The following is an 18,993-nucleotide window of genomic DNA, read 5'->3' as shown; positions in this document are numbered from 1 at the left end:
ATTTGTTCAGCATTATAATATATGTGCATTTTATCTATCTTGGGTATTTTATTTTCCAGTTCCTCAGCCATGACTAAATGTAAAAGTGTTGCCAGAGATCCAGACCTCATAGGAGTCAGCATGTGTGTTCTTGTTGCTGGCTACCATTCATCATGTACTCTCGTAATTTAAAGTTGTGGCATGTCCATAAGTAGTACTTTCTCTGAGTGTGTATGTGGGCTTTTTCATTGCAGTCTGTCCTAAGTGGGCAAAATTCCGTAAAAACCACGAGGAGAAGAAGTCGGTGGTGATGCTGGTTATCTGCAGTTCTGCCCTTCGTTCCTTGGAACTCATTAAGTATGTTGATAGCAAACGTTATGCTGAGGTTGGCTGTCAGTCAGAGGTTTTGTCTTGGAACCACAGACATAAAGGCAAAACTGGGACACTGTCCTCTGCTAGCCAACAAAATTACTGACTGAAACTGATGCAATATCCCTTGCTGCTTTAAACTGTGGGAGTGCGGTGTTTGGTTTTAGCCTAAAGTAACACTTAGTAGTTCGGTTGCATGGAAGCACTATTTCTGTTGAAAAACAAAACTAAAGTGTAACCAGTTTGGGAGGAACATGCAACGTGTTGTACGTGGGAGCAAAGTAAACCAAAGTAAGCATCCTAATCGGCAGTAGAAGTCGTGACTGTAGGGCCATGAGGCTGATAGCACCAAAAGCAGTGAAACAAAGCATTGCATAGCATCAAATGACAGTGCGTATGTCTGGTCTGAGTGCCTCTGTATCTGTGTCCATGTCTTCCTTTTTCCTCTCTTCTCCCCCCCGTCATTCCAAAAGGCTTGATGAATTAACGTATACCTCAGAGATTTCATGATTGTCAGCTGTGTCTTGACCCTGCTTCCTCAGATTATCTTTCTGTACAACATAGAAGCAAGAGTTGGGAAGTTTATGCCACACTTAAAAACATAGGCGCCGCAGATGTGCCTGTATTGCTTAGCTCCTGTATGCAGATATTACCATCTGAGTGGTTTGTCTGTATACTTTTATATAAACCTTTAGCCTTATACAAGAGAAGTTTGAAAACTTGGCTCACCACAGAAAGCATGCAGAGGAAGTGTCTTAAATGACATTCCATAAGTACTGACTATATCGTCCCCTGCTTGATTAATACAGAACATGTAGTTCCTAGTGCATACTCAAACAGAGCATCAAAAGAATAAGTCGGGTTTTCAGACAAATGAGTTTTGGTCCTCTGGAATTTGGACAATGTGAGCAGGAAAACATGTGGCAGACTAAATTCTCCCAGCAGCCATGCTGCAGGAAGACTTTGTAAAATGTACATTCATCCATACACAGCTCTTTGCCTGCATGCACACGTTCGTTGATGCCTATATGTCAGTAACAGAGCATTTTTTAATTAGAATTTGGTGATTAGTTGGTTTTGAACTGTTAGCTGTGGAAGCGCAAGCTGTAGCTGTTCAACATTATCTGAGAAGCTATCTGAGCAATATTGCCCTCTACTGATATCTGCTATTGTATTTGTCCAGTTGTTTATCGCTGCAAGTAGCAAAGGGAAGACCATACGTAGTGTTCAGAGCACTAGCATGGCTCACTGGGGAACTATGTGTCTCAAGTATGTTGAGAAATCCTGGCTAGTTTTGTTTTCCTCCTGTGTGGTCTTAATCTCAGCCCTGATACGTGCATTTCCTTCATTTTTATTGTTATTTCTAGGTCAATGACAGCATTTAAAGGTGACTGCAGAGTTCTGAAATTGTTTGCAAAGCACATAAAGGTAAGCAAGCTGCAAAGGTGATAGAAGAGCTCAACAACTGACTAGTGTCATACAATGTTTTTAATACATTTAACAATAGTGCCTTTCATTTTAGTATTTCTTTCTTTAGGTTTTGATTCTTGGAGAAATCTAGCCAAATACCATCTCCAGTAATTCTGGCAAAATCCTGTGCAGAGTATAAATGGTTATGCATTTGCTATGTGTTAAAGATATTCCACGTTACTGTGAGATGCTCATTCAAATGTATTTTACCCGTTTAAATTGAAGACCCACACATTTGTAGAAGCACCCACATATGCATATGCTGGTGAGATTGTCCAGTTATCCAGTGTTCATACGTGCTGGAGAGCACAAATTGTGGGAATATGGGAAGTAATAAGTGGGAATTTAGCCTTTGATATAAATACTGTGAAACACAAACGTCACTTGCGTTATTTCATTTTTTCCAGTGTCGTCATCTTGAGGGAGTTTTGAGCTAACTCGAATTTGTCAGTTTTCCAAATATTTACAGAGAATTTGTTTAAATACTGAAGAAAACCTACAGTTCTCACTTCCAGAAATAGTTGGTGCAATTGCAGGTATTCAAAGCTGAAAATCTAGAGAAGTGTGATGCCCAGCTGAGTGTTATGCTCTCCCCAGACAGATCAGCTTGACAGCTTGATAGATGAATAGCATTTTTTACTTGATAGTAGTCTAGAAAGAGATACTGCGTAATCTTGAATTTATTTCCAGCCTGGAAATGCTCTTTGAGAAGAAATTTGAAACAATTGTGGTTTCACTGAGGTTTGTCTTTCTTCAAATCAGATAAAAGAACAGATGAATATGTTGGAGAAAGGTGTGTTCCACATTGGAGTTGGAACTCCTGGGAGGATAAAAGCACTGGTGGAGCAAGGTAGGAGAAAAAGGAGGATTTTATCAACAAGTATCCTACACTTGATCTCATAGGAAGTGAGACTTAGCTTTTGAAGGACTTAGGTTGGTGTGAGTCCATGGATTTAGGAACTAAGCTCTGCAGTTTTGCTTTTCCTCTTCTACTGTGTCAGTCAGAATGAGGTCAACATTATAACAGTTGATTTAATGAACACTTTAGGCTGGAATAGATCAGTGTTACAAGAGAAGGGCAAAGTAGTACCTCCCCCACAATCAGTACCCACTTAGTCACCCCATCCTGTCTCTTGTTCTGGCTCAAGGGTATGTTTGGTAGCTCAGTGACCTGATCCCAATTAGAACTGATCCCAATTAAAACAAAACCAGCATGCGCATGAAATCAGGTAATGAGCAGGCTAAGGTGGGGGACTTCCTCCTTTGGCAGGAATATTGATTTATGCTGACTTGAAAATGATTGCAAAACCATGGTATAAGATTTAAAGTTCCAGGAAACCAAACACCGCAAGTAAATCAAAAGGAAATAATGGCAGAAGTCATTGTATCATATGTCACTGTGAGCTCATGTAAATTTTTCTATGGGGTGGAGAAGATCTTCTTGCTGATTTTAGTTATGATTTGTGTATGATAAAATGAAATATATAAATGTCCTTTTCTCTTTCCAGTTTTACTTACTCAATAGACACCATATACACAAATTAAAACAAACAAAAATGACAAGATAAGGCAATTCTTTCCATTCCTCTTTCTGAGCACTGCTTTTCCCCAGCTGTGGTTTCTTGGTTAGGGACTGTCTGTAGATTTGAACTCTACAGCTCCTTCCAAAAGGGTACAGGAATAGCATAATTTTTTTTGCTTTCTATGTCCTTCACTAACATTAAATTATTACTGTTCAACACATCAGCATATTACCGTGTAGGATCAGCTTATGGCAGGGGCACAAGGTGTCTAATCCTTTTTTGACAGCGTAGTATTGCAGTGCTAGATTACTAAAGAATGGAAAGGAGTAAAAGGTGATACAAAAAACTGTGGACATCATATAGAAAAACAGGGTAAAACAGGAGAAGTACTGGAGGGCAGGTTCAGAAAAGACCTTCTTCCTTCACCAGAATTTGTTTGGAGAATAAAGGAATCCTGCAGCATCAGCACTGACCTGACTCACATTCACATAGCACTTGGTCCTGTAAATTCCTAAACACCATCAATTCACATTAATAAGATTTTTCAGGCTAAGGTCCTTGTAACTTACCAGCTCCTCATAAGCTGTACAAATTCAACTCTTGTGGTTTCATCAAGAGGAAGCTTGAGGAATTATGTGCTGGCAGGATGTTAGCTCCTGACAAGCCTGGCAACAGTTCTGCTTTTGTGTTTATCTTCCAAAAAGGCATAGGATTATGTGGTTAAGGGGAGTATGCAGTGTCACTGCATTAGTTTTCCAAGCACAAATGTAGTGTTCGAAGATTAGTTTCCTTGGGAACAGACAGCAGAAGATGTAAAACACGGAAAATAATTTTGATAAGCACATGTTATGTTGTCTTTTTTAGATGGCCTATGTTTGAACTCCACAAAATATATTATTCTGGATTGGAACTGGAGAGATCAGAAGCTGAGGAGAATGATGGATATCCCTGAGGTATTGTAGGAGCACCTGTATATATAGTATTCTGTGTACTCAGTGCTTTTGATTCTAGTGCCTTGGTCAGTAAGGATTTATTTCTGTAAAGCAGACTTAGCAGTCTAGGAACACAAAAACACGTCAGCGTTTCACTTGCAGGTCTTTACTCTCAGATCTCAAAATTACCTCTTGAGGAAGTTGGTTTCTTTTCTTGTTGTTGTTGTTGTTACAGGTCACAGCTGTGACTAATACAGCTGTGCTGTGAATTTCTGCTGTTTATGCTAGATAGCTGTTCTGCCTGTTCCTGGGAAATTCTCTCAGTAAGAGGACTTCATGCAAAAAAGTTTCCTCAAAAACTACATACGGCTTTGGATGGCATTTATTGGTCTCTGAGAGTAAAATAACTTTGTACGTTACTTCTCTTTGCTTTTTTTTTTCTTTTTTTTTTTTTTTGGAAAGAGGTAGGTTACAAACCATGTAGAACCATCCATCATTTGCAGACTGTTTTTAAGATCGCTCCCCATGCTTTTTAATTCTGTAATCGAACTTCCACATTAATTGCTATGACAAGATACGCTTACCATGTGCTGTGGGCCATCAGCTGGTATCTATCCAGCAGAAAGAGGTGGATCCCTCTAGTAGTCCTTGCTAGAAAACTCCCATTTGACTGCACATTTTCACAGGCTGGTACATGTTCTACAGTGGGAAAAAACTTTCTTACCACGTAGATAGGAAGCTGTTTCAAAAGTGAGAGAAATGGTCAGTCGTTACTACTTCTCTGCACCTGCCTGTGTCTTTGAATGTGCAGTATTTTATAGTCCCCCACACACAAAGATGCAACTTTCTAATGGTCTTGGATAAAGCACCCTGCAAAAAATACGCTGCAGAAAGGGAGCAGGGAAAAGAATAGCTTTGCATACTGAGGCAAGGAGGCTCCCTCTTGTGGTCAATGCTTGAGAATCTTTTGTACAGTGCTAGCACTCAGCTGTAAGTTTTTAAAGACCAGAGAACCTGCATTCACAGGCATTACCTCAGGATAGTAGTACAAGTGCTGGTGGCAGTGGGACAGATTTTTGCGAGTCAGCTCAAATAAATATACTCACAGTGGCCTACAGGTGATCCGTTGAAAAAAAATAAATATTATATTGTTAACATTTGATTTGGGGATATTGCAAATCTGACCCATCTTTTTCAGCTCTCTGTAGGTAGCATCACAGCATTTTGACATGTCTGCCTAGGAATACAGGTCAAAATTTTGACTGTGGCTCTATTTTGTTAGGGAAAAATGACTGTCGATGAAATCATAGAAGTAATACTCAGGCTTAGTTTCAGATAAAACCAAGTGAGAAAAAATATTACACTTTCATATATAGTGTTAACCTAAGGAAACAAGGCATAGTGACACATTTCCATTGCAAACCTTGCTTTGTCAATAATTTCTTTATATGTTTAAGTGCTAAATTTCCTTGTAGTTATACTAGGCTACATAATGAAATGTGCAGAAAACAGGAACAGCTGGAAGAATACATACCTCTTGTCTACTCATGGGAATATCCATTGCTTCATTTTAAAGGTGCAAACTACTTGCTGTTCCTGTTCTCATCTCACCGTCAGTGGAGAATAATATACAGAGTGGTGTAATCTGAAATGTATACTTATATTTAGAAGTACATGAATCCTTCCTCATAATGGTCCTGTATCCCATTGTATTCACTGAATGGATGACCTGACCAGTGCTCTTTCAGTTGCCTCTGCATCTCATTCATTAATGCTGTTGGATACTTTTTTCTAAGATTCACATATAATTTTTCAAATATTTTGCTGAACAGTTTATTGTTTCCTTCTAGAAGCAATGTAAGCACTGAGCAAGTTTCAGGTTTTATTAAAGCAAAAGGGTTTGTAAGAAATATAGTTAGACTTTCTTACATCACATGTTCTTGTGCACAGATGAATGAGGAAAAGCTCAGAAATAAGTTATTTGTGAGCAGGAAGAATGAAGCTATAAGGAAATTCTAGGCTTACTATGAGGAGAGAATCTTCTGTTCCTGCTTGAAATATGTCATCTGTTCTGACCCTTATTTATATTTGTCTTTGATCTTTAGATAAGCAGTAAGGTACAGTCATATCCGTGTTATAGACCAAAGTACTTTGCATGTGGCTTAATTACACCTGAACTTCATGCTCACTTTCATTCAGGAGTCTCAGCCACAGGATATTCTGTGGCTGCTCCAGTGCAGGGCTACCCTTGGACTCGGTGATAGTGGTTGATACACTGTAAAATCCTACAGAAATCTTGCAGCCCAGGGTGGATCTCTTGCTGTGGCAAGTTTAATCAACTGTGCCAATTAATGTGTAGCTACGTTAGATAAGACTGCAGAACAAATGTTAAAGGGGAGGCCCCACGGTGACCTACAGCCCCTCATGAGGGCAGCGGAGGGGCAGTGCTGAGCTCTGCTCTGTGTGACAGAGACAGGGCCCGAGGGAACGGCATGGAGCTGTGTCAGGGGAGGGGCAGCTGGGGGTTAGGGACAGGGTCTGCTCCAGAGGACGGTGGGCATGGAACGGGCTGCCCAGGGCTGTGGACATGGCCCCAGGTGCCAGAGTACAAGGAGTGTTTTTACACCACTCTCAGCCATAGGGTTTAGATTTTGTGTGGTGCTGTGTGGAGCCAGGAGTTGGGCTCAGTGATCCTTGTGGGTACCTTCCAACACAATATATCCTGTGATTCTAGGAAAACGGAACCATTGTAGAGCTAAGGGCCTCGTGTGGGAACTTCTCCTTTAATTTCTAGTTCCATAGTAAGATACCTGTGTAAATAAATAAAATCATGGTGTTTAGCTAAAGCTTGCCAGTAACCTTTGATGCTTTCTTTGAATTTTGTTTTCTTCAGATAAAGAAAGAAACAATTGACCTACTGGAGCTGAGGATTATAAAGCTGTGCAGAGAGGGATCTGTGAAGCTGGGACTCTTTTAATAGTTTTACCCACAAGGAAGTGATTTACAGGTGGATTTTACTTCTGTCCTGTCTGCAAGTGGTCAGTGGTGATTAAATTAAGAATTAGGATTTTTCAGAGATAATTGATGCAGAAAGAATGTGATGTGTAACTTTATTCTGAGGTTCCTTTTAATAATAAAACCAGAAGTGTTATTTGTACTTTTTTACTTGTAGTCTTTTGTTGTACAGGCAGTGCAACAGCGAAGTTAAATGTATATTGCCTTCACCCACAAGATTTACTCTTACATGCCTCTTTTAAGAGCAAAAGTGGGTGTGAAAGTCTTTGTGCAACTCAGTTCTCAAACACCCCTTTCTCTTACAGGAGTGGTAAGCTAATACTTGCCTTAAAATATCTTTTAAAATGTATGAATTTCAGTAATCTGACAAAAAAGTGTTTTTCTCTCATCTGTTCTACAGCTGGCCAAATCCTATTTTTTTTGTTATTACGTGATAAATTATGTTTAAAATATCTGTCTAGCAAACTGAGAGTTTATTGTGGTTAAACTGTTGAAGTATTCAAAGAATATTCTACTTTCTGTCCATTGGAGTTGAAAAGAAATTGTCTATGAGTGATTCTTCTGTCATTGTGAATAGAAGGGTGCTTTTTTTTTTTTCTTTTTGCATGGAAAGAGAAGATGAATAGAGGTAGGCAAATCATCAGCGTGTTGGAAGGATCCAAATCAGACATTTTTAGAATTAATTACCCTATTGTGCTAAGCAATACAAGCATTTTACGACTTTTAATTGCTTCTCAATCAATAGGAATGAATGCAGCTTAAGAAAGTTTATTTGGTTTTACAAAGTAGTGTTGTGTATCCAGAGCTCTCAGCCCCTCCAGTCCTCCTCAGTGGCAGCCAGTGAACTGGAATAGATCTTTTGTTATATCCCATGTTTGGTAGCTGGGCAACTATAGAAGTGAAGGGAGAAGAAATGATGAATCTGAGATTACACAAATTCTAGCATAGCTGATAGTATCCGCACAAATGAATAACATAACAAATGCTGTTCAACTGTGGGGCAGGAATAAATATATAAGCTTTTCCAGGAAGCGTGATCTGGACGTACTGACTGAAGTACACAATCATCTGATTGGTACAAACTGATCGTGGCAATCTGTACACAAGTGTAGAAAAGGAGGAAGAGAGAGGTCTAGTTAATAAGTAATTCCTAGTCATAATGCAGATCTGAACAAGCAATACAGTTTCCCAACAATAAAGACTGTATCTCAGCTTAAACACCATCCAGCACAAGTGTACTGTTCCTTCCTCTCACCAAGAAGAATATGAAGAATAAGAAGAGTTCTGCTCCACAAGAAGCAGAAACACGTCCTTCCAGGTGTCCAGATAACAGTGCATTCAAACAACAGAAGCTACCGGCGTGGAAACCCCAGCTCACCGCTGCATCTGTGCTCTCCACTTTCTTTCTCACGGGAGCATTTTGCCTTTCTGTGGGAGTCTCCCTCATAGTAGCTGCAAAGAGCGTCAGAGAAATCCAGGTCTGTTTGGAGTGGGGTGTTTGGTATTATGATAAGAAAGAAATGGTCTGTACTGGGGGGGGGCGGGGGGGAGCATTGAATTTGTGTGCCTGGATAGAGATGATAGCATTGGTTTTATGCCTTGCATGCATCCAGCAGCCAATATTCCTGTGAAAGTTCTTAGAACGATGGTCACTGATGAGAGCCAAGCTCTGAGTGAGTAACTGAGAAATAATACCTGAAATATGGGTGGTAACTCCCACCACTGGCTGGTAATATCTAAATGTCATTATCTCCTCCTCCTGGTGTTTGGCACTAGGAGATAAATATTTGCTTGGGCAAAATATTAAAATGCATGGAGCCCTGATGGTTTAAATGCTATTTCTTGGAAGCAGAATTGGTTAAACCTGCTGCTGTTAGTGGGCTCCTGGCTGGAGCCGACTCTCAGGCACTACACCCAGACTGTTCATGAGTAGTGAACCATAATTCATGTGGACTTTCGTCAAGCGTTACTTGGTCAGCCAGTCCAAGCTGCAAAGGTGCTTGTCTCTCAGCACTCCTTTGCCGAGGAGCAAATTTGGAGATTCTGCAACAATCATCAAAAAAATTTTAAGGAGCTTTTAAATAGGGATAAAATTTGTGAATGTTCCATTGAAGCCAAGTCCTGATTCTCTATACCTCTGTTGATTTTAACAGTTTTGATGGCAATCCAGAGTCACTTGGAGCTGCTCTGAGAGGTCTTGTAGCTAAAACACTAACCTTTTCCTGTGTTTCTGTCCTCTAATGCAACGTCTCTGCTTGTTCACTTCTCTGACAGGTTGATTATTCAGATAAATGCTCACATTGTTCAAAACTTCGTGAAAATTCCTCTAATTGGAACAGTGAATGCCTCTGTTCTATCAATATCACACTAGCAGAAGATATGCTGGTAAGTGGATATGAGAAGCCAGTTAAGTTGCTTAGTACCTCCTGATAGTTATGTCCGTGCATGATAAGATATGCTGAATTTGTTCTGTAGAGCACCTGCCTGAATTTTCTTTTTACTTTTTAGGGGCGTGAAATACTCTGAATTTTACTATTTTTTGCATTTGCTATTGGTTTGGGGCTTGTGTTTAAAAATAATCCAGATCAGGCTGCCTCTGCCCTTGGATGGGAAATCCACAAGGAGAAAGTGGGGATGGAGGGAGTGGTGTTTGCCTGTGGAGATGGTTTCTCTCTCTGAGTCAGTAGAGAACTCTAACCCTTGGCCTGGAGTTTCTGTACTGCTAAACTCTTAAATGAGAAAGAAATCTGAAACTTTGACCACTTGTCATAAGTAAACCATTGCAGTCCTTTTTACTGGGATTACACTGTTGATCTCCAGGGTCCTTGAAACAATTCAAGTCTAGCAGTGGCATTCCACAATTTCATTTGGGAGAAGTATCCTTCATTTCCTGTCTTGAACTGCTGGCTGTGTTGCCAAGGCTGCTAATATGCCTCATGTTCTTCAGAAGGGGTCTTACACTTAGTCCTGCATAAATGAGCCCTTCAGATTATAGTGTGATTAAATTATAGTTGCTTTATGGTACTTCAGCATTAAAGAGTTTGTTAATGTGCTCTGAGTAATCCTTCAGATATAGTTACATTTGAGATCAGAAGTTTATTTAACTGGATAATGGTTTTTGAATAGATTACTAAACCTCTTTGTTGCTTATATTTGCCTGCTTAACGTTCTCCGTTTAATTACAGGACTAAGCTTTCCAAAGGACTGAGATAATTGAGTAGAGGCGGTCTTATTTTGTAAAGAATCTGCAGGAATTAAGACTGATGGCTCCTTTTTGAAGTTGTTTCGGCATCTTCCTTTTGTAGAAAATGGGTGTCTGACTCCATTCAATAATTCATACTCATTGCAGTTTCAGGACCAGTCATTACCATCTTGAGTAAAATACTAATGATGCCTTCTCATTTTAGGTTTCATTTTGTGTTTTAAAGTATGTTTAATTTCGTGCCAAATACAAAAGCTTTCAACTAAAAGGGTAAAGAATAGATTATAACCAGCGTCTGCTGGAGCAATTAGTTAGAATGTAGTTACCAAGACATGAGTATGAATTATTCTCTCTTTCGCTCCCTTTTTTAGTAGTTAATAGGATTTTTTGTCTACTTGAGCTCACCTCATTGAAGAGATGTATTCTTGAATTCTAGGGTGATGTTTTTATGTACTACGGCCTGCAAAACTTCTATCAAAATCACCGTCGATATGCACTATCTAGGAGCGATGAACAACTGTTGGGTCGAAATGTAGATGTAAGTTTTTTTTTCTTTGTATTATGAGATCAGTATTTTTACCAGGTGTGTCTTTACTATATGGAGATCTAAGCATACTGTAAATGTTTTAAGATGCCTCTAGGGAATGATAGGAAGGTACAGATTTCTGGTGTTTAGTCTCTGCTTTTACGATTGGTAAAAGTGAGTAACAGAGGAAAGGTGAGTGGATAAATAGGTGTCAGTCCAATGTTGTAGTTTCCAAACCTGGTCTGTGTAGGGATAGTGATTAAACATATGTTATCTTCTACAAATAAATTCACAGAAAACATTTCCTTCTAGTCTTCCTTCTAGTTGTCTTAGCCAAAAATCTTTTAATCTGTGGTTTTATTATAGGATTAGGGAATTAAGTTGTGCAAAGTCTTTCATTATGACATCTGGCTTTGGAGGTGGACAAGAAGCTGGAAAACGTACACGGTGAAATAGGTCATTGTGTAGCATTCTGAAATATGCAATTTAGAAGTTTGAATAGGAGGCTAGATGGCATCTCTTCCAGCAGTGCGTGCACAAGGAAATTGGAGGCTGCAGTGATTATGTGAACAGAAGTTTTTTTTTAATTGTAAATCGAAAATGTGGGTTTTTTTGCTTGAAAGTAGCATTTCCATGCACTGTCCTGTCAGCAGGTATGATGATTGTACCATAATAATCTGTTGTTTTTATTAAATACTTCTTACAACTCTCAAGACATGTTATCCATGTAACAGTTTCTCCAGGTGTCTGGTCAGCTTGTTTGTGTTCAGGTTCAACAGCTTTTGGCTTTTGTGCCAATCAGTACACAGCTTATCCAAGCTATCTGAAAATGTTTCTGTGCTATAACTGGAGGACTTGCATGAGGTGGGTAGAAAAGAGGTGATACAATGGAGATGGGTTTTTGGTTTTCACGCTGTGCTTTCATACAGTAAGATGATATTAAGTTTGCTTACTGTGATATGGAAGCTGCTTCCTCCACTATAGACTCATTCATCTGGATGTTTCTTGAATGTGACCGAAAGGTACTGGAGACCTAATTATTCAGTGACTTTTCAGAAGAAGGAGTGAGAGGGAACCAGCAAAGGAAAACCCCACAGTTTTTGTTTGTTTGTTTGTTTTGTCTGGTTGTTCTGCAGGTTCAGAACAGCTACTGTGCACCCTTTGCCACTTACCAAAATGGAACACCAATGGCTCCTTGCGGTGCTATTGCCAACAGCATGTTCAATGGTAAGTACCTTCCACGTCTGTTTTACTAATTTCAACTTTAAACTGTGATGTTGTCCCAGTCCAGCTGAGTCCCAGTATTGCAAAATATTGTCATTCTCCTACAAGAAGTTTTGTTTGACATTGGTACTGTGGTGAATTTGGGCTCTGCTTCCTTCACTCTTCAGTGTGATTCTGTAGCAGGTCTGGGGAACTGCGCCTTGATGAAACAGGGAACAATGGTATACACAATAGACACAGCATACTTCCCTGCTAATAAGTCAGGATAACTCAAATTCTACCTTCCTGCAGCAGTATGCTTAGGAGGAAGCAGCGTGCTCTTGACATCGGTTCAGACCTTTGGATCTGTATGTTTGCATTCTGTTCTTTGGATGCTGGAAGTGTCCATAGTCTTACATGAATTGGTTTGATCTTGGATACAGTTTCCTGGAGGACATGATTTGCCTATTAATACATTTAGACTGAAATCTAGAAGACAGCTCCTAACCACAAAGACTAGATTTCAGATTGGATTTCTTTGGGAAGAAGGAAGGCAAAAACACTTCTACAGACTTCTCCTTCCACCCACTTGCCCCTTTTTATATGTTCCCCCCATCTGTTTTTGGCAATGCAGCAGCTACCAGCAAGTAGCCGAACCACCCACACCAGAGGACTCGGTAAAGGGCAGCTGTAGTAAATTCCAGATCTGTTTGTTTTTCACCTGTGTGCACACCTGCTCCTCTGGAAATCTGATCTACTAGGCTGGGCTCAGACCTAGGCCAGCAGAGCTAACTCTCCATAGCCCATGTGGATCAGAAGTCCTGGCTACTGGGACAGAACTCTGCAGAGAGTTAGGGATAATAAGACTTTCAAATGCTAAGGGTAAATTTCCCAGCACCTACCTTGATATCAGTCCTTAGTGCACAGTATGGTGCCAGTTGCTGGTGGTGTGAGGGAAACTGGTGGTGTCTGAATTACCACTCTGCTTGCGCAGTTCTATCCCTCTGCTGAGACAGAGGCTTATTTCCTGCCATAAGAACAGTTTTCAACCCAAGCTAGCAGGTAAGGGAACAGCTGAGTAAAAGAGCTGATCGAACTGCAAGCCTTGCTAACAAACCAATAACAAACAGCTGGAAATGTAGTGAGAACAGGAAGTTGGAATCAAATGATCTCTAAGGTCTCTTCTAACCAAAGTCATTCTATGATTATTATTTTTTCCTATTCACTTGAAAGGCATTTCATTATATTGGTTTTGTTAGTCATGCTGGCCATTAGAATGACTGTCTTTCAGTTGTGTGTTGCCTCTTGTATTCCCTGCAGATACTATTGATCTTTTTTACAATTTTAACTCATCTGTTATTCAAGTACCGCTGCTGAAGACTGGCAACAGTTGGTGGACAGATAAAAATGTGAAATTTCGCAATCCAGAATCACACAATCTCTCTGCTGCATTTGCAGGTAAGAATAGCTCTACTAGCATTCCTTATTTTTCAGTGGCTACCACCTTCCCTCTCTCCCTCCCTATGTGCAGAGCTTTCCCATTCTGAGAAGGGAATTGCCTCTGTGAGAAACAGCCGGTAGTAGAACCAGCAGTAGAAGAAGGTGAATGAGAGCAAAAGCCAGATTTAGCCAAATTGTTCCTTTCTTTTCCCATTGACCATCAAAACTGGGAGAAAGTGATTTTTGTAAGAAACAGTTAATCTGTTCAGAGAAGGCAAGGATGCAATCTCAATATTTTCTAATGAAAACATCTAAGAAGGAAAAGTGCACATCATGTTTCCCTTCTTCCTACCTTTGCAGATCCATAGGTAATTGTGAGCCAAGTGCCACTTGTGTCTTGAGTAGTTATTTCCAACAATTGTTTGCTAGGGCTGTCTCCTTCTTTAGATTAAAGCATATCACAGGCTGCCCGGGGGGGTTGTGGATTTTCCTCTGGAGATATTCAAGACCTGCCTGGACACCTACCTCTGCAGCCTGCTGTAGGGGGCCCTGCTTTGTAGGGGGGTTGGACTCGATGATCTCTGGAGGTCCCTTCTAGTCCCTACGATTCTGTGATATTGCAGTAGGACTAAAAGCACCATGTTCTGGATCAGGACATTGCTGTGCTGGGTACAATAGGCATGACACATCTCCCTGCTTCAGGGAAAATGAGTTATCTAAGTAGTTTTCATGTGGTAGATTCTAAATATCATAGGCTGTGCCATTAAAGCGTAAAAAAGTGCCTTTCGGGTTATATATGAGTAAAGTAATGTATGAAGGATCCCTTATTATAAGAGAGTACGTTGCCTGTCGATGAGATGAAAACCCAGAATAAACAGTATGTTCATTTCTGCAAGGCACTTGTTTTTTTTTCCTGTTTTTAAGGCTTCTAGTGCATGCCAACCCCTGGGGGCTGTTAAACTGTTTATTCATGTTTGAGGTGAGTTGAGATCCATGGATGCAAAGTGCAGCATGTATAATTTTGTGGTACCGGACAGTCTTGTCTCTCTTCCTTCTCTCATATTCTGTGTTGGTTATGAGCAGGCAAAGAGGTTAGTAATTGACGCCTGTTTTTCCTGACAATATGTCTTTCCTGGTTTTTTTTTCTTCTTTTTCACTAGGAACAGCAAGACCTCCGTACTGGCATAAAGCAGTGTATTTGTTAGATGAGGAAGATGAAAAGAATAATGGTTATATAAATGATGACTTCATTATCTGGATGCGAGTATCAGCCTTCGCTACGTTCAGAAACCTTTATCGTCGTATCAGCCGGAAAGGGCAGTTTACTGATGGCCTCCCAGCAGGGAATTATACTTTTCATATTTCGTACAGTATCCTTTCATATTATCCAAGGCGATCCTTAACTACTAGCTGGTTGCAATGTGATAGCAGTGGATGGGATTTGTATAGTAAAATGGCAAAGACCTGACTGTAAGGGTAATGACTGCTAGGGTGGAGTTTCCCTAGCCTGTGCAGATGGAATTAAGACTCGTGGCAGCACCCAGCTTTGGATTTGATTTCTGAAGGGCGGTACTAGGTTTTACAGAAAGGATAAATCTGGAAGATGGAAATCTGGAGAGGTGGCTAAAATATTCAATATTGGCCTGGTCAGCTGTGCAGACACCATGACTGGGGGACAGAAGTGCCAGAGGTAACCCTGCCGGTGAGAGCCGTGCAGCTTGCCTGTATCAGCAGAGCCCTCTGGTGGATTTCAGCCGTGGGCTGATAGGAATTTTTGTGCTGGTGAAAAAGCGCTCACACACTGAACAGTGTGAACGTTGCTGGCTAAAGGACTCGTTTTGTTAGCAGGAATCACATCGTCGTGACTATAAATTTCTCCTCAATCTGAACTAATGCAGTTATGACTTTAAACATTATAGCTCCACTGAAAGGCTCCATGTGGTTAGAGAGCATATTAAATTAAAGGTGAGCAATGTTCCTCACAGAGAATATGTAGATTGTCATCATACTAAGTTTCTCAAATGGTTCACTTTCAAGTGAGTTTTGTTTGCTGCTTAAAAATATTACGTATCAGATTGGCTCAGTAGCCATTACATACAGTAGGAATCTAGTTAAAAATCCCAGAATTTCCAGAATTATGCCAAGACTGTATTCAAAATAATTTGAAGCTGCTACTGATGGGCTTTTTTTGTTTGTTTTTCTGGGGGGTGGGTTTGTTGTTTTGTTTTTTTGTTCTCTGACTAAGATAGCAGAGACTTCTCAGGTCATTTAAAGGAATTTTTGCAGCAGGTACAGATCTCCAGCCCCTTTGTAGTGCCGAAAATCCTTCCCAAGGCATGTTTTCTCCCACTGGAGGTAATGTAAACTTTGTTGGTGAATCCTTAACATCCTTCTGTCAGACTTCCCCGTTTCCAAATTCAAGGGGAAGAAGTATGTGATTCTTTCAACCATGGTATGGAGTGGAGGAAGTAACCCGTTCCTGGGAATTGCCTATTTGGTTTGTGGCGCAGCAGCAACCCTGACAGGTTTTATCATAACTGCCATCCACTTAAAGCTCAGAAAAAAGAAAACATACTTTCAGAGACGCAAACGTTCCCTGGATTGCTCAGCGAAGGCAAATGTGTGCTGTGAATGAAGAATGGGCAGCATGGATCTTTCATTCTCTCCCCTAAGCTCTGGGTTTGCTTTAGTAACAGGTTTGGTGAATGCAAGCAAACTGAGGGACAGTGCTCAATCATCGTCCAAACCCAAACTTAAGTGAGGCTGCATTATTATTAATGCATATATGGTCCTAAATTTGTTTCCTAGGAAACTTGTAGTGAGATGAGTGTCAAACAACAGATAGCATAGTGGTTTGGGATTGCAGTGGCAGCAAAACTACATGGTAGTACTGTTGGTCCAGAAGTCAGGGTCTATACTCATTTCTTACTCAGCCCTTTGTTGCTATGGTATTTCTATTGACTAAAATGCAGCTTTGGATGGGTAAAAAGTGAGGTCTTGGTCCAGCAACGAGCTTGAGCTGGTAGAACCTAATGCTAAACCCCCCTTGTTGGCCACATGCATGGGCTGACTGTCTTGGCATGGGTTGTACAAAGCTCTTTCAACTATCCTGGAGAAGCACACCATTTATTTGTGTATTAGCGTAGGATAATCATCACAGCTCAATACTTGCAACAGAATACAGATCATGTTTTAGAAACGTGGAGTGTGTTTAAACCCTTTGTTGTGTTGGTTTTATACGAGCACCAAGACTAGCCTGCAGAGCTAGATAGAGGACATGAAAACATCAACTTACATATGGAATGTCTGTTCCCTGCTCAAGTCCCCATTTCTGTGGTGCAGAAACTCAACGTCAGCAGTAAACATAAAACGTTAGAAAATCTGACAACTTCATTTTCAGAAAAGGAATGCTGCAGCTGGTGAATAGACCGTTATCCATTTTCATCTTCTATGTTCAAAATTTCAGATGCTTTGAAGCTATTTCCAGAATGCAGGAATAACGCTGAAGAATTGAGGTCAAGAATAGCATAGCACGTGTGAGTTCTTAAAAACAATTCTTCCCTTGCACAAGTGGGAATGGAATAGAACGCTCTTAAGGAATTTCTTTGATAAGTACTGTGTGTGCCTTACCCTCTTCCCCACAGAAAAGCCCAGACCATTGAGATTACAAAGAGAACACAGACTAGAGCAAGAGAAGGGAATGTGGCATAGGGAAGCTGTGTGATGCTATCAAATCTGGCTTGCTCTTAAAGATGCCCAGGTCTGTCTTTAAAAATGCATCCAGCACTTAGGACGTGGAACTTTGGCAGATAGCCTCTGGTGAATCAGAATGTACTGTTTCTTTCAATGTCTGCCTCTTAATTGTGCCGTGAGCAGCGGAAAACACGCTGCTGAGGTTCACAGCCTGGCCTGTCATTACAAGCTTGCTCCACCAATGTCTTAAGCTGATCTTCTGGGCTAACACGTCTTCTTTTGCTCATCCTGGTCAGGGCCAGTCTCCTCCATCAGAAAGCTGTGAAAACAAGGTTCCGGGATTTCAAACCACTGCATCTATCTAGTCCTGCCAGGGGCTTGGGAGAGCCCTATCCCCGACTGGACTGGACAAGACAGGGCACGAAGCAGTGCATTTAGCAATGCTTAAGCTCATTATTCTAAATCACTTTAAACAATGAGACATGCTCCTGGACCTTCTAAGTGCTTTTGAAAATTTAATCCCATGCAGCCCTCTGGAAGGCCCTGCTGGTGTTGCTGACAAAGCTAAATCAGGACTTATAGCTCCAAACAGACCACAGGACTCTCTTTCTTCTTTTTTTCTTCGTAATGCTTTTTTTTTTTCTTTTCCCTATTCTCTTTGTGTGTGTGTTTTGGTGTTTTTTTTTTTCCTTGTTTCTTTTTTTTTTCTTAATCCTCTGAGAAACTGACTTTCAGGAAATGATATGTCATCTGAGTGCTTAAGCCACAGCACAATTGCCATTGGTTCTATTTCCTCATGGAGCATCTAGTAAAAATGTTACTAAACTGAGACTGAATGACAAGGTGTGCATTCCAGTGATTCAGTGTCTATAATAAAGAAAAAAAATGTTTAGAAAATGCAGTCTTGCAAGCAGCATTGGTGATATGTCTGTTATCTCCCAGAGGTTGGTGCCGGAACCTGGTTCTTCTCTTGAAACATGTGATGTCTTCCAAGTCCTCCGCAGGGAAACCTGTCTTCAAACCAGTCTTCTGAGGTGTTCAAGGAACGTTTGGATGTTGTGTTGAGGGACATGGTTTAGTGAGAACCATTGGTGATGGGTGGATGGTTGGACTGGGTGATCCTGTGGGTCTTTTCCAACCTTGGTGATTCTATGATTCCTCTTAACTATCATTCTGGAGGTTACCCAAGTCTTCATCTATAAAAACAAAAGCTCTTTTTCACCTCGCCACAACTTTGAACACATCTTTCATCTTTATTGAACCCTCTTAGCAGCATCCTTGGCAGCTGCTACTTGAGCTCAGGAAGTCGCTGCTGTTACTCTGAACAGCTTTGCAGAGCATCTTGTCACTTCAGATAGTGCTGCCTGGCTCACGGCGATGGGGGCAGCTTTGATGAAGTACTTTCAGCAGATATGTTTGGATGGAATCTGCCTTGCTCAAAAAGACAGAAAATTAAGTTTTAGCACCCTCCTTATGCTGCCTTTTGTACAGTATAACCAGTAGTAATTGGACCTTTTTCTGTGAGGCGGTAGCATTTGTAAACTTACTCATCCAGTACGTGAACATCCTGGCTTAAGGCTGCTGAATGAGCCTAAGAGCTGTACCTGGTATGTATAAATGAACAGCACCACTTTGAGCGCT

At 40.7% G+C, this 18,993-nt stretch overlaps 2 protein-coding genes across 13 annotated transcripts in view; both read left to right on the top strand.

Annotated features, from left to right (window-relative positions):
- Positions 1-7,430, top strand: part of CMSS1 (cms1 ribosomal small subunit homolog (yeast)) — a 226,694-nt gene extending 219,264 nt beyond the window's left edge. For all 10 annotated transcript variants that reach the window (XM_040698023.2, XM_046939881.1, XM_046939887.1 and 7 more), the window contains 5 exons: positions 234-336; positions 1,716-1,776; positions 2,581-2,668; positions 4,206-4,294; positions 7,167-7,430. In XM_040698023.2, the coding sequence (XP_040553957.2) occupies positions 234-336; positions 1,716-1,776; positions 2,581-2,668; positions 4,206-4,294; positions 7,167-7,250 (425 nt within the window). In that variant the 3' untranslated portion in view covers positions 7,251-7,430. The remainder of the gene's footprint in view (positions 1-233; positions 337-1,715; positions 1,777-2,580; positions 2,669-4,205; positions 4,295-7,166) is intronic.
- Positions 7,431-8,478: 1,048 nt separating this feature from the next.
- TMEM30CP (transmembrane protein 30C, pseudogene) lies at positions 8,479-18,253 on the top strand. Of its 3 annotated transcripts, none has more exons than NM_001389434.2 (7): positions 8,479-8,766; positions 9,563-9,673; positions 10,927-11,028; positions 12,153-12,243; positions 13,540-13,677; positions 14,820-15,029; positions 16,059-18,253. In NM_001389434.2, the coding sequence occupies exons 1-7, from the start codon at positions 8,554-8,556 to the stop codon at positions 16,292-16,294; spliced, it is 1,101 nt and encodes a 366-aa protein (NP_001376363.1). In that variant the 5' UTR covers positions 8,479-8,553; the 3' UTR covers positions 16,295-18,253. The 3 variants fall into 3 exon arrangements, with proteins under 3 accessions (NP_001376363.1, NP_001376364.1, XP_046795814.1); NM_001389435.2 differs by lacking the exon at positions 8,479-8,766 and adding an exon at positions 8,874-8,961 and having other exon boundaries at positions 16,059-18,250; XM_046939858.1 differs by lacking the exon at positions 8,479-8,766 and adding an exon at positions 9,250-9,284.
- The last annotated feature ends 740 nt before the right edge of the window (positions 18,254-18,993 follow it).

This window comes from Gallus gallus, chromosome 1 (genome assembly GCF_016699485.2).
Source record: "Gallus gallus isolate bGalGal1 chromosome 1, bGalGal1.mat.broiler.GRCg7b, whole genome shotgun sequence".
In the NCBI taxonomy this organism is placed as follows: Eukaryota; Metazoa; Chordata; class Aves; order Galliformes; family Phasianidae; genus Gallus; species Gallus gallus.
The sequence above is the reverse complement of the archived record's forward strand: the minus strand, read 5'-3'. Positions and strand labels throughout refer to the sequence as shown.

What these genes read in the sequence shown, in the direction of transcription:
- TMEM30CP (NM_001389434.2), top strand. Translation starts at nt 8,554, where the DNA reads ATGAAGAATAAGAAGAGTTCTGCTCCACAAGAAGCAGAAACACGTCCT. An exon ending in AGAGCGTCAGAGAAATCCAG is followed by an intron (nt 8,767 to 9,562) that starts GTCTGTTTGGAG and finishes CTTCTCTGACAG; the next exon opens with GTTGATTATTCAGATAAATG. An exon ending in CACTAGCAGAAGATATGCTG is followed by an intron (nt 9,674 to 10,926) that starts GTAAGTGGATAT and finishes CTTGAATTCTAG; the next exon opens with GGTGATGTTTTTATGTACTA.